We start from the raw sequence: 15,105 nt of genomic DNA, 5'->3' as shown, positions 1-15,105 counted from the left end.
TCTACTCCACTGTCAAGAAACATTTTGTTGTTTCCAGTTTGAGCTATTAAGGGCAAAGCTATTATGATCATGCTTATACATGGCTTTTGGAGGCCATAAATTCTGATTTGTGCTGGGTCTACCCCAAGAATGGTTTCCAAGACCTGCAGTGTATATGGTTAGGTTAAGACACTACCAAAGTTTTCCAAAGCAACTGTACAAACTTATGTTTCCAGCATCACAGTGTAATAGGGGTTGTGGTTGCTCCAAATCCTTGCTATCACTTAATACTGTCAGTCCAGTTAATTTTACCCATGTGTTGGAGGAGACAGTCACATCTCTGGGGCTTTCTTTTCAGTGCTGGGCAGAGAACCTGGAGCTTGGTGCGTGTGAGGCAAGCACTCCACCACTGAGCTGCACCTTCAGTCTCACTGTGGCTTAAATGTATATTTTGCGGAGAAGAAACAATGCTAAGAATTGTTCAGGGCTGGGGTGTGGCTCAGAGGTACAGCGCTCGCCTACCATGTGTGAAGCCCTGGGTTCGATCTTCAGCACCACATATAAATAAATAAAAATAAAGATATTTTTAAAATTTTTTTAAAAAAAGAATTGTTCATAAGCTCACTGGCCACTTGGCCTCATCTGTGAAATACCTCTTCAAGTCTTCTGACAATTTTTAAAATATATTTTTTTACATTAATAACAAAATAATTATATCATTTCCTTGCTAACACTAAAATAAATTTTCACTTTTCTCTGGCTTCTTCTCATCTTTACCCACCTACATTTAAAAAACATTAAGTATGTACTACATGCTGGGCACTGGGAATACAAAAAAAATAACACTACAATCTGTCTCCAAGATGCTCTGATTAGGAAGGAAGATTCTTTTAAACAATTATGATAGAATGTGATAAAAATTAGTTTAAGTTGTGATTACCAAGTTTGCATAGCAAAACATAGGATGTGGTCAGATTTTGTTCTCCTTTTAGAACATGCATATGTTATTTTGGAATCTGCTCTTATTTTTAGGCTATGCAAGTAGAAGCCCAGAGAGAGGTTGAATAATAATAAGGGAAAACTCTTATGTGTCACTTGTATGCTCCAGGAACTAGTGTAAGCACTTTCATATATTAGCTATAAGAATACTTCTCCAAAATTGGGGGTTCATAACCCACTTCAATCTAATGTATGAAATATGATATGTCAAGAGCTTTGTAATTTTGTGAACAACCAATAAACAAACAAAAAAAAAAATACTTCTCCAGGGGCTGGGGTTGTGGTTCAGTGGTAGAGCGGGTGAGTCACTGGGTTAGATTCGCAACACCATATATAAATAAAATAAAGGCCCATCAGCAACTTAAAAAAATATACATATATTTAAAAAGAAAAACAAAGAATACTTCTCCCTAGGAGGTGAGTGCTATTATAATACCCATTCTACAAATGAGGCACAGAATGATTAAGTCACTGGTTGAAGGTCACGCAGCTGAGTCAATCAACTTAGGTTTTCAACTCAAGCAGTCAGCTTCAAACTACACTAAACAGGCCTGTTTCTTAAAAGATTAAAAGCATCCATGGATTCCAGGAGTCTGCACACTCCAGAAGAAGGAGACCGTAAGGCAGCACACTTCAGTGTCCACTTCCTAGAACAAAGTCTCTTAGAAATCCAGGTTTTTTATATGTTCTTTTTAGTTATACACAACAGTAGAGTGTGTATACATGGAGTATAACTTCCCATTTTTGTGGTTGTACACGATGTACATGGAGTATAACTTCCCATTCTTGTGGTTGTACATGATGTGGAGGGCCACTGGTCATGTATTCATACAAGAACACAGGAAAGTTATCTCCTGTTCATTCTGCTGTCTTTCCTATTCCTATCCCCCTCCCTTCCTTCATCCCCCTTTGGAAGTCCACAGGTTTTGAAAAGCTTAAAACAATTCAATTCTTCTCCAGCTTTGCCCTAGATCCCACATAACTCCTTGTGGTTTGTCCCCTCTTGCTTCTGAGGCTGTGAACCTACAGGAACATTCCTGCCCACTCTTTCTTGATGGCAACACATTTCAAGGCCCGGGCTGTACATTTCTCTCTTCAGGAAGGCTTTCCCTGTTCCCCAAAGACTGGGCTGGGCCCTCCAACTCTCAGGAGCTGTCAAAGTGCCTGTGCCCCATGTGGCTTCTATGGTTCACAGTGGACCTGCTGTTCCTGTCTGGCACAATGATGATGGCTTCTCTTATGGAGCACCTACTATGTGCCAGTCACCAATGGTGCCTTCCATGTATTTATTCATTCAAGCTGCAGTGCAACCCAACGAGTCCTGCAGAAGCTACATCTAGAAAATGACAATACCAGTGTGCAAACACAGGCAATCTGGCCCACGTCTGTCTTCTTAACATCATGCTATGCTGCCCTGTACTGTGTTGCTGACTTATTTGAAAATTTTAAGAAACATATATTCCTTTTAATATAGCTACAATAAAAATATCAAGAAAAAGATTCCACAGAAACGTAAAAGGCAAGAGAAAAATCACTATCCACAGTGATCACACATTCCAAACCAAAAGGAAAGCCTGGTAGCAAAGTGTTAAGCAGTTTTCAGATGTCAGAAACACTTATTGTGCCTAGATCAGGAATAAAAGACCAAAGACATTTTTTAAGGAAGAAGCTACCCAGGAGTTTCTACCACCAACCTCCATGTTGCTTCTGCAAAACTTGTTTCTAAAACCAGATTATATCTCGGTGCACCCTGATCTTACAGGGCAGAGGAAACAAAGCAATTTTCTAAAACCTCCCCTGCCTTTCCTGTCTCAGGTCCAAGCATCCAGCTGCGCAGGCCAAGCACTTTGATCTTAACTCCTTTCTCCTACATCCCACATCCGGTCCTCAGAAAATCCTAAGGGCTTCACCTTCAAGACACATCTGCAATCAACCATGTCTCACCACCTCCATGGCTTCCTCTTAAACGAAGCAACCATCAACTGTCACCTAGAATCATTCACTGGCCTAGCTTGAATCACTGACTCCAGTCCTGAAATCACCTCCTTGTCTCCTAATCAGATCTGGAACTGAAGTCCAAATTCCTATGTGTGGCTTACAGAGTCCACTAGTACCAGGGCCCTCCTCTTCTGCTCTCTTATGACTGGTACCCTTTGTCCCTCATTGGCCACATGACTTTTTACTGTCATTCCTATATGGCCTAATCCCACAGACATTCTCAAAAGCTGCTGGTGCCCTACCCTCATCCCCTCTGATCTTTATTTTATTTATTTATTTATTTTGGGGGACTGAAACCAGGAGTGCTTAACCATTGAGCTACATCCCCAGCCCTTTTTATTTTGAGACGGGTTCTCGCTAAGTTGATTAGGGCCTCACTAAGTTCCTGAGGCTGGTCTCAATCCTCCTACTTCAGCCTCCCAAGGAGGAGTATGTCACCACACCTGGCTCATCCCCTCTAATCTTAATTCTGGGCATGCTAGCTCAACTTCCAAATACCAGGACTTACACCTCTTCACCTGAGAGTGTTGTGCTACCTTACTGTGCCTGGCCACAAGTGCTAGGAATTAACACTAGCTAGAAGCAGCCCTCAACCAGTGGCTGATGCTGCTAGGTCAGGAGCTGGCAGACAACAGCCCAAATCTAGCCATGGATGTTGTTTGTTGTTTGTTTTTAATATTCTTTTAGTTACACATGGACACAATATGTGGTGCTGAAGATTGAACCCAGTGCCTCACTCACATGTGCAAGACAAGCATTCTGCCACTGAGCCACAACCCCAGCCCGCAGCTGTTGTTTGTTTGTTTGTTTATTTTTCATGCTGAGGATTGAACCCAGGGCCTTGTGCATACTAAGTATGAACTCAACCACTGAGCTACACCCCCAAGCCATGGCCTGTTTTTGTGTAGTCTGTGAGCTGATAATAGTTTTCACATTTTCAAAGGGTTATATAAATCAAAAACAAAAACCAAAAAATAGGTACAGAGACTATAATAGGTGATCTGCAAAGCCTAAAATACTTACTACCTGATCCTTTCTAGTTTGCAGAGCACTGGTTAGATAGTAACTTCCCACTCAGGTGGGGAGCACTGAGATGTCCACAGCCACTGCATCCCCAGCAGCACACCCGGCTGCTCACGGCAGTAGCTCACTGGGTGAGGAATGAGGCACCCTCCCTGCCATCTCATTTCCCAACCACCTCCCTGTGAGTGCCGTTTCACCCTGTATGTAAGCTTCTGGAACAGCCCCGTGTGTGATCCAAAGAGACTATAGTAGTCGTGAAGGAAAGGCGGACAGAGAGGGGAAAGAGTTAAGAAGCAAAGGCCACCACAACTGAGATGTCTGCCACAACTGACAGTACCGTTCTCCTGCAAAGAAAAAGGAGTAGGAGAGAGGCCAAGTCTGTTCCCAAGAACCTGCAAGGTTCTAGCCTTCAGGAGGCTTCGCATGCCCTTGATATGATTCCAAGCTCCTCTCCAAGCTGAAACCCACCATGTCTCACCATGAGCATCATTCTCTGACCTGCACAGGGCTAGGCAGGGGAGGGCCAGCTAGTCTGGCACCCTCTTCTTTCACACTATGGTACACCTCCCACTCACCACAACAGGTCCAGAGCAACAGCACCCTCAGCCTTGCTGGGCCTCCCCTTGGGTCCCAGTGACCCTAACCTCTAGGAAATGTAAACAGACAGCTCTTGCCACAATGCCCATTTGCTACCGGTTTCATCAGATTTTCCCAGAGGAAAGTAGCAGGTGCTGCACCCAGGGGCCAAGCAGGAAGAGCAGCTAACAGCAGCTCATGCACAAGGCTCAGCAATGAGGTCATCTGGAGAACTGTCCTCAGCTCTCAGTTACTGAACCCCCTACAGCCACAAAAGCTCCAAGGAGAAAGCCACACCCTCGGTGCTATTTGAGAGGGAGTCACTCCTATGTACACCTGCTCCCTCACTCCCAGGAGTTTTCTGCTTGAGGGAGGGCATATTCCTAAACTGTCACTAGTCATCATCAGTCATCATCCCCTCTAGCCCTGCTCTGTTCATTTCTGGGGTGACCCAGGGGTGGTAAATAGGGGTAAGCAAAAGTAATATTAGAGCTCAGGTGCTGCTGGATCCAAAGAGAAATATTAGGTGCAGTGGTCCTTTGGATTCAAGCCAAACAAATCTTTCAACCCAGGAGGACTAAAAAGCAACTAAATGAAACTTGAATATCTAACCGAACTACTAAACACTGTCTATCACCCACACTGTTTCCTCTGGGCACCTGAGATTCTGGAAAAAGACAGAGCCACTCTGGGCAGAGAGGTTTCCCAGGACAGAAGGTGACAGAGGGACTTGTATGCTGGGTACAGCATCTCTGGTCTTCTGATCAGAAAGTCCCAGAACCAGTGGATTCTGATATAATAATTTATCATCTGCTATCATCAGTAAAAAGGCGAGAAGATGCTGCTTATTTTTCCTGCAGGGCTTGGCTCAAATGTTCTCAACTTGCCCTCTGTACTGAGGCTAGATAGCATCTGTTGTGCACATTACCCAACCAATGACCCTGGGCTGAGATGGGAGGGGTTGTTTTTGGTTTTGTTCTTTTGAATTGGGGACTGAACCCAGGGCTTGGTATGTCAGGCAAGCGTTTCACTGAGCTATTTCCAGACTAACATGGTGGGTTTTGAAGGGAAAGACTACGTCTCTGCACCGAATCTGGCCACCTTTAGGTAAAACCTTCTTTGTGCTTTCTCTTCAGCTTCTGTTGAAGAAGCCACTCTACTTAAAAGGCCTCTGTTCTGGGATGGGTTGTGGCTCAGTGGTAGGGCACTTGCCTCATACGTGTGAGGCACTGGGTTAAATTCTCAGCATGGCATTTAGATAAATGAATAAAATTTAAAAATATATATATTAAAATACTAAATACTAAAATACTAAAAAATATATATATTAAAAAAAAAAACACCTCCTGCCCTGTTTCTGCCAACTACAGCTGGGACCCTTTTCTCGGGCCTCTTGTTCAGGGGGCAAACTCCTTACAATGAAAGGTACCAGCACCAGTACCCCTCTCAAAGTTCACTTCCCCAGTGAAGTGGAGACAGGATGCATTTGGATCAGCCACAAGGATCTGCAAGCTATGGCACTTACTACTTCCTAGCTCTAGGAGGCAAATCTCATCTTTCAGAGAACTAGGGGAAAACACTCATCTCCAAGGATATTGAAGACTAGATGAAATACCTGCCACGTGTGACGGGCCTGGTGACCCACAGAGCTGGTGGTCAATAAAGGCTGATCTTCCTTCCTTCCCATGAGCTCAAGCCTGAGCCTCACCCTCTCTCTCAGGATGGGGGTTCAGCCAGCTGCTAAGTAGAAGGTGGGCATCTGTCCAACTCAGATGCAGTTGCGTTGTACTGGTAGTTAAACAGTGTCATTACTGCATCTGCCTACTCCCCAACCTTTCATCCCATTTTTTTTTTCGGGGGGAAGCAGGGGTACCAGGGGTGCTTTGTCATTGAGCTACATCCCCAGCCCCTTTTCACTTTGAGGCAGGGTCTCACTAAGTTGCTGAGGATCTCACTAAATTCTGAGACTAGTTTGGAACTTGGGATCCTCCTGCCTCAGCCTCCCCAGTTGCTGGGATTACAGACATGTGCCATGGTGCACCCAGGCCCCTATCCCATTCTAATTCAACCCAAGTGGGGGAAGTGTCCCCCATACTTGAGACCTTGGCAATCTCATGGAGTTTGCATAGCAGAGGCCCTCATGCTGTATATCCAAGGACAGTCTATTTTGAGATACTCATATGATATCAAATTACTCATTCAAAGACAAGACCCAATTGCACCCAACAGCTGCAACACAAATGGTACATCATTGCCAGGAAGCTGCCTGGTCCCAGTCACTACACTAGGTATCCAGAAGACAAATGGCAAAGAAGAAACATCTTTCCCTTTTCCTGTAGTTAGGGCTGTCTTTGGAAAAAAAGAATAACTACCTCTTCAACTTAACCTCCTTCAACAGAAAGCAATATGAGTGACAACAACCATGAGTATTGCTACAAACTGCTACAGAAATTAGAATAAAAGAGGAAACACTTGGACTGGGGATTTAGCCAAATGATACAGCATTTGCCTAACATATGCAAAGCCCAGGGTTCAATCCCCAACACCGCAAAAAAGAAAAAAGGAAATGCTTTAGCTGAGTAATGTGGCAGAAGGTCAGAGAAGTTTTTCAAGAAAGATGAGTCATAGTATTTCCTGGTGTGGGAACTTGTCAGAAGCAAATTTTGGGGCCCATCCCAGACCTAATGAAATCAGAAACTCTGGAGTAAGGCTGAGCAATCTGTGTTTAATGTGTCCTCCAAGTGACTCTGATGCTAGCTCAGGTTTGGAAACCACCTTAGCCATAGGCCAGCCCTAGAAAGTATGACTTTGAAAGTTTGAGAGAGGTGTCAATTAACTCAGGAAAAAATTAAAAAATAAAAATGGGGTTGCCAGAGTACTCCTAATTCATTACTTACAGTATGTCACAACAAGTATTTTATCCTGTACAACACAATTTAGCAAAGTTTAAACTCCAATACAAATACACTGAGCCAGCGAGGAGAGGCAGGGAGACTGAGTACCATGGGTGCCTGGATTTGAACCCAAGTTTCCCACCTCGCTAAGTTTCTGAGACTGGCCTTCAATTATCAGCTGTGTGGACAAGACAAATCTCTACACTACCAACCCCCTCTGTTAAGTGGAAGTATAAGTGAACCATTTCATAAGTTTGCCCTGAGGCCAGGTAAGATCTTTATTATATACTTGAAGCACTGACCCAGTAGGGCATGCTCCACAAATGATGCTTCCCGTCTTCCTGCTAATGAGAGGAGAACTGGGATCACTTACAACAAGACTGAACTGGAGGCTTTGTCCTGAGTCTCCTTCCAGCACAGCACTGACAACACCTACAAGCTAGATACACAATGATCTGGAAACCAGGGTTCTTTCCAGAAGAAACAACAACAAGGTGGGCTCTTTACAAGGCCGTCAATATTCTAGAACAAAGGGTCATTAGGGATCTTCTTACATCAAGCCCCTTCTTTTACAACCCTACTAGCCAGTCTTCAGGCTTCTAGGAGGCCCTGAGAAAGACAGGCTGGTACCAATGGCACCTACAGCTCTCACTACAGTCCTTGGCAACACAGCAGGCCCCACACATCAGCAAGAGGTCAGAAGGAAGCCAGTCATGGTGGTGCATGCCTGTAATCCCAGCAACTCCAGAGGCTGAGGCAGGAGGATTGCAAGTTCAAAGACAACCTCAGCAACTTAGCAAGGCCCTGCCTCTAAATAAAATATAAAAAGGTCTGGGGATATGGCTCAGTGGTTAAGCACCCGTGGGTTTAATCCCCAATACCAAAGAAAGAAGAAAAAGAAAATGACTAAAGAGCAGAGAAGGAAGTCTCTGGAGTTAGTCAGCAAGAGGGTATCCAAGGAACTGCTCAAATGGATTTGGCCTTACACTTGAAGGCTCCTGTTTTTAACCAGGTACTAAAAGGAAACTGCAACTGTTAAGAAGGAAAATTAGAGGATCATGCTTTTAAATTATCTCAGAGTTTCTTATAAATATCTAAACTTTTTTTTTCTTTTTTTGGAGGGATGGTCCTGGGGATTGAACCCAGAGGCACTCTACCACTGAGCTACATTCCAGCCCTTTTTATTTTGAGACAGGATTTCGCTAAGTTTCTGAGACTGGCCTTCAATTTGTGATCCTTCTGCCTTGTCTCCTGAATAGCTGGGATTATAATCATGTGCCACTGTGCCCAGCTGAACATTATTTTGAGATACAGTGACATGAACAAATCTGGCAAATCACCAAGTCAGGGCCAACCTGGACTTTTTTATTTTATTGGCTAAACACCCCAGAACTAGAGCTCTCCACTCAGCAGCTATAATAAGCTCAACAAGTACCCACTGCATAAAAAGGCGCTGGGGATGTAGCTCAGTGGTAAAGTGCTTGTTGGGCAAGCACAAGGCCCTGGATTCAATATTCAATCCCCAGTACTGCAAACAAAACAAAACAAAAGAAGTGTTGTGCCCACTGCATAAAAATCCCAGAGTTCAAGGGCTGCATAGCAGTTAAGGTCAGGAAAACTACTGTCCCAAGACACTGGCCCACTAAATCCAGGGCAGCCCAGAAACATACCAGCAGGCTAAGATGCAGAGTCCTGTGAAAAGGATAATAGGGATGGGGTATGATGCACAGAGCAGCCCATGGTTGTAGAAGGCCTGAGATATCTTCTCACGCAGCCTTTCAGTCAGGGTCATCCTCAGCTGAAGTCACCTTGCTGCCATCCCGGAAAGTGACCATGGATCAGCCTGGCAGACGCTGGAAACCACTGACAATGGAAACCATCTGCAGAAACCTGGGCAGAAGGAAGAAAAGCCAATTAACAAAGAGTACATGGCTCTGCCAAGGGTAGGTAGCAGTTATGTGACTGGGGAATGGTCTCAAGATGCCCATATAAAAGGTCTGGAGACTCGGATCCCATTACACACACACACACACACACACACACACACACACACACACACACACACAATCTCTCGAACATCTCTGAGCACTGATTAGTATAACCCAAGAAGCCAAAGAACTTCCCCTCTAAGTTCTGCTTATAAACTCTGTTCTTCTCTTTTTTATATATATATTCATTTTTTAGTTATAGGTAGGCACAATATCTTTATTTTATTTTTATGTGGTGCTGAGGATTGAACCCAGTGCCTCATGCATGCTAGGCGAGTACTCTACCACTTAGCCCCAGCCCCAGCCCTGTTCTTCTCTTTTAGCTATTTCTAAATGGCCACTCCCAAGAGGGCATTTTTTACATGTGGCACAGAAAAGCACACCTGGGTAACAGATATCACCTTCAGCTGCTCTCTGCCAAATGGGCATTTGGCACATCTTCCCATGCTCCTCTGTGCACAGGCCAGCTTGAGAAAAATACTTGGAAAAAAACCTTACAACAGGATGCCACCTCCCCACAAAAAAAACAAACAAACAAAAAAAAAAAAACACATTCTTAACACAAATGACAATTACTGATAAAGAATGTTCAATAAAAACATCCAAAAGCTTGAGTAAGAGTCACCAGACTAAATGCAGTCTGTAACAGCATTAGGTGCTGCCTCTGCAGGATCCTAGTCCTGCAGCTGTTCCTGGATGCAGGGAGGACAGAGGCCTCTCCTGCTCCTACCTGCCCAGTAGCTGTGCCCTTTTATGAGAAATACAAACCTTCTGTGGCTCAGGGGAACCCACTCCCTCCACAGTATTTGGCCATCAGGCAAGGGGCCCCTCCCAGCTCAAGTTCTTAGCTGGGACTCTCTCACTGGACTTTGACTTCTGAACATAAAGGAGGAGGAACTGGGTATAGGTGATGCTTATTCATCCCCAAAGATGTTCCTGCACCCAAGATCCCCAGGCTGTTTTGGCTCTAGTCCTTTCTGAAGACTGGCTCATCAACTTTTCTTTCCAGTCTGTATGCCATCCCATATCCTCTTTTTTCATGTGTTAGCCAAAGTTCATTTCTGTTGCTTGCAAACAAAGACCCTTAAACAACAACAAAAAATCAAATAGAAAACTCTAGTAGAAGGCCCAAGAACTTAGAATGCTCTTCCTGAGCTTTCCAATGGAATTCATGTTTAAATCCACTTCTCCATTCCATGTCACCATTTCTTTGGTCTGTGCTCTAGGGAACCTGTCCAGACATGTGTCTTGGCTTGATTAGGTTCCCTGGTAAAAACCCAGGCTAAAAGGATGACTCCTCAAAAGTGTCAAGACCAGAAATGAGAAGGAGTCATACCACAACTAATGCACAAACTAAAAGGAATGGTTGTCACTCCTTCCACCTTCCTGGAAGCACCAGCCTTAAATGTATGTGCAATTTCCAGGCCAGGAACTTTCTAAGGAAATACTAAGAACTCTATGGGCCCATTCGGTAGGCAATGGATACAAAAGGCAGCAGGTAAGAGTTGCTGGTCTGAGCAGCAAAGGTGCTCAACAGCTCCATCATTCACGAGGCTCACCCACACATGAAGGCAAAAGAAGTCTCAAGCACCCACTATTGTGCTCCACACCCAGCACACTGAAAGCAACTGAGGAAGCAACTAGCTGCTTCTGCCCAGGAAACCCTCCCGTCTGCCCCTAAGGGGAAAATGAACACAAAGGAGGTGTGCAGCTACAGAGACACTCTGGGGTTTCCTAAAGACAGGCAGCCACAAGCCAGCTGTAGTTTCAAACTTTGGTCCTTGAGAAGCCCCACACCTCTCCCTTTAAATGTTTCCCAAGATTAGGCCCTCCAGGAAATCCTACTGCCCCAAACCCCTTCCCAGGCCTTCCTGCACACACATCAGCAACAAAGAGAGGGGAGCCTACCTGTAGTTCAGCTGTTACACTTAGAACTATTAATATGAGGTAAAAGCTATCTAATTCACTTTCACCCTGTAGCCAATACAAATCTTTCTAACTTCCACTGATCTTTACTACTTACATTAATTATTGTTAATTTCCACAGCACCTGGGAAAAAAAAGAAATCTAAATTCTAGTTCATTACACAGCCCATCTACCTGAACCTAGCAAGAGGAGACTTTACTCACCTCTATTCCACAGCATAAATATTAATGCAAAGTTACTCCAAAGCAAAATGTACCCAACCTGAGCCAAAAATATGTTCTTACATTGCCCCACATTTACAGGTTGCTTCAGATCAGAATCTATAACTCTGTTTCCCAAATCTAAAGACAGTCTTGCCTTGGAGGCCTGAATGGACAATATTACATAAACTCATAAGTAATACTGCCTTTGTGGAAGACCCCGCTGTAAGCAAAAACAAGCCGAGCACTGAGACAGGAGGATCACAAGTTGAAACCAGCCTCAGCAACTTAGTAAGACTCTGTCTCAAAGTAAAAAATGAAAGGACTGGGGATGCAATTCAGTGGTAAAACTACCAAGGGTTCAATGCCCAGCACAAGGAAAAAAAAAAAATTAAAGAGGATAAGATGATCAAAAAGTGACAGCCAGGCCCGGATTGGGGATACATAGCCTAGTGGTAGAGTGTGTGCTTAGCATTTGCAAGGAATGCCCTGAGTCTGATATCTAACAAACAAACAATTAATAAAAAAGAATTCCCTCTGTGCTCTTGGGACCACAATCCCTCTTGTATCCATTACCTATTAAAGAATTCCTCTCTCCCCCAGCGCCAATGTCACTGCTGCCTCTACTAATACAGAACTGCATGGCAACCAGGGCAAGAGAAATTAGGAAAAGCAAAGCAAATAATAAAGACGAAATTTCTTCCTCTACTCCCACTCCTGATCTGTGGGATCCCCTTTCCTGTACCTCAGATTGGAAAGAGAAGGCTCCAGGTTTGGGCTGCCTTTGAGTCCACCCAGGATGGAACATATCATATGGGGTGGAGGGTGGGGGACAGGAAACTCACTACAGTTCAGTGATACTTCGAGTTCTAGTTTCCTTCCCCAATCTATCTGCTACCATTTATCTTTTGGGGGGTTCATATACCTATCCATGCATTCTATCCAGGGATTCTATCTGTACTCTTTCAGAAAGAAATGGTAGAGTATACTTCTCCACCTTGATCAGAATCCTTTTTGTGTGTGTGTGTGTGTGTGTGTGTGTGTTATGTGTGTGATGCTGGAGATTGAACCCAACACCTTGTGCCCGTGCAAGGTAATCACTCTACCAATTGAGCTATATCCCCAGCCCAGAATCCTTACCTTTTTTTTAACATAAAAATCTTCAAAATTTTCAGGATTCTTTGCCATTAAAGAAACTTTCCACAATGTAGCTGTCAGTATTTTTTTTTTCAATCACATCATCATTTCATTGAGAAGCAGGCTGTACTTTACTGTGTCTAACAAGTTTTATACAGGGCACATATTACTTTTGTCTTTTTAAAATTGTTTTGAGGTGCTAAGGATGGAACCCAGTGTCTTGAGCATGCTAAGCAAGTGTTACACCACTGAGATACATTCCCAGTCCATCTACTACTTTTAAATAAAGTAGAAAAAATAAAGACTACAGGCAAAAAGTACACATAAAGAGAACAGAAGAAAATGTTGGTAGTGGTTACTGGTCTTCATGTGGTGTGATTACATAAAGAAATTTTTCCATTAATTTTCTATACTTTTACATTTTTTACTATGAGTACTGATTTTTTAATTTCAGATAAACTTTTAAAATTTAAAATGTCACAGAAAGGCATACATCCTATAAACCTATAGCTCCATGAATTGCCACAAAGTAAATAGCCATGTAACCTAAATATCCTCCACATCAAAAAACACAGTATTACCCCAGAAGCCCTCTTTATGAGCCCCAATACTGATACTCCAATTATGAAAGTAACCAATATACACCTTTATAATAGTATTGGAATACATTTCTGATTTAAGTTATTGTGTGGATCTTGTCTTGCCACCTTCCAAGTCTCATAGATCCCTTCTTATCCTCCAATCCACCTGTCTCAGAGGTCAGAGTGGACACAGATTCTTTTTTAATTTTCCTCTGTGTGTATATGTTAGTGTTACTGGGGAATGAACCCAGGGGTGCTCTACCACTGAGCTACATCCCCCACTGTTTTTATTTTTTGAGAAAGGGTCTTGCTAAATTGCCCAATCTGGCCTTGAACTTGGGATCTTCCCACCCCAGTCCCCTGAGTAGCTGTGATTAGTCATTCGCCACTGTACCCTGATTCCATCAATGTCCTGGGCCAGATACCCTCTGTACTTAGTACAAAGCCCAAATGCCTGCCCCTGCTCCAAGGGCACAACCTGCTCTGGTCCTCCCCAGCTTCACCTTGTGTCACCTCCATGTCCCCTGCTATCTTCCAATGCCTCGTGTGTGCCAGCCTTATTTCCACCTCAAGGCCCTGGCACATATTGTTCCCTTCTCTATTCCCTCTTCTCTTTATTGGCTGGCTCCTTTTCACCCTTCACATCTCAGGTGAAATGTCACTCTACAAAAAGACCTCCCCTGACAATATGTTACCAGTAGTTCCCTTTACTGTAGGCATATGAGTGGTTTGTTCCCTGGTTTATTATCTGTCCTCTGTCAAGACTATCAACAAATTCCCTGCTCATGATTGTACATCAGGACGGAGAAAAAACTTGCTGAATAAGTAATGAGCAAACCAACCAACCAGAGTCAGATACAGATTATCAGGACAGCGCTCATCACACACCTTCCTCTCAGCTTCTGAGAGGTGTTCTCCGAGAAGGTCAGATAATAATCCCCTTTCTCTGAATAAAGTCTTTTATTTATTTATTTATTTATTTTAATTTATTTTAACTTTTTTAGTTGAACATCTTTGTTTTACTTACTTATTTATTTATTTTATGTGGTGTGGAGGATTGAACCCAGTGCCTCACAGATGCAAGGCAAGCGTGCTACCACTGAGTCACAACCTCAGCCCCCATAAAGTTTTTTAAATAAGGAGCGCTTCATCTATCCTCTTCTTCACAACTGTCCGGATTGTAAACCGCCCCCTTTCTTTTACCCTTCCCTCTTCCAAGGTGATTTTCGGAGTGTGGTCCCCAAACCAGCAGCAACAACAAGTGGAAGCTTATTAGAAATGCAAATTATTGAGCTGAACATGTAGCTCAGTGATAGAGTGTTTGCCCATCATGCAGAAGGCCCTGCATTCATTCCCCAGTACCAAAATAAGGGGGTGGGGGATTATTGGGCCTACCTACCTTAAACCCGAGGGACTGACAAGTCTGGCATGAGGCCCAGCAATCTGTGTTTTAACATTCCTCTGAGAACCACTGCCTTACCAAATCCAGAATCCAAGAGTTGCCAAATTAAGTCAACCCTATGGTGCCCACATCTTTAATATATCCTAAACTCGACTAATGGCAAGCAGGGCAGGATCCCCATAACCTTTAGCCAGTGCGATTCTAAGAAGTCTCCTGTGTGACTTGACTACCTGCATCTGCACCTCACCTCTGGTTCATCTTCCAATACTGCCAGTAGGGACAGCTGCCAAAAATAAACACTTGCTTGTGTCAGTCACCCTTTGCACAAAGGCCTCTAATGGTTCTCTAGTGACTTCAAGGGCACATTTCTTTGTTTGTTATACAGGTCCCCTCAAAATGTA

General features: G+C 43.7%; 1 protein-coding gene across 1 annotated transcript in view; it reads right to left on the bottom strand.

Moving 5' to 3' along the window:
* The window catches only part of SCAP (SREBF chaperone), a 54,790-nt gene that overhangs the window by 24,512 nt on the left and 15,173 nt on the right, over positions 1–15,105 (bottom strand). Inside the window, exon 2 of the mRNA XM_081285171.1 lies at positions 9,140–9,359. Within this exon, the coding sequence (XP_081141297.1) occupies positions 9,140–9,261 (122 nt within the window). The 5' untranslated portion in view covers positions 9,262–9,359. The remainder of the gene's footprint in view (positions 1–9,139; positions 9,360–15,105) is intronic.

The sequence above is a fragment of the Spermophilus citellus genome (genome assembly GCF_964194105.1).
Source record: "Spermophilus citellus genome assembly, chromosome: 3".
Classification (NCBI taxonomy): Eukaryota; Metazoa; Chordata; class Mammalia; order Rodentia; family Sciuridae; genus Spermophilus; species Spermophilus citellus.
Note: the sequence above shows the minus strand (reverse complement) of the source record. Positions and strands in the feature narration are given on the sequence as shown.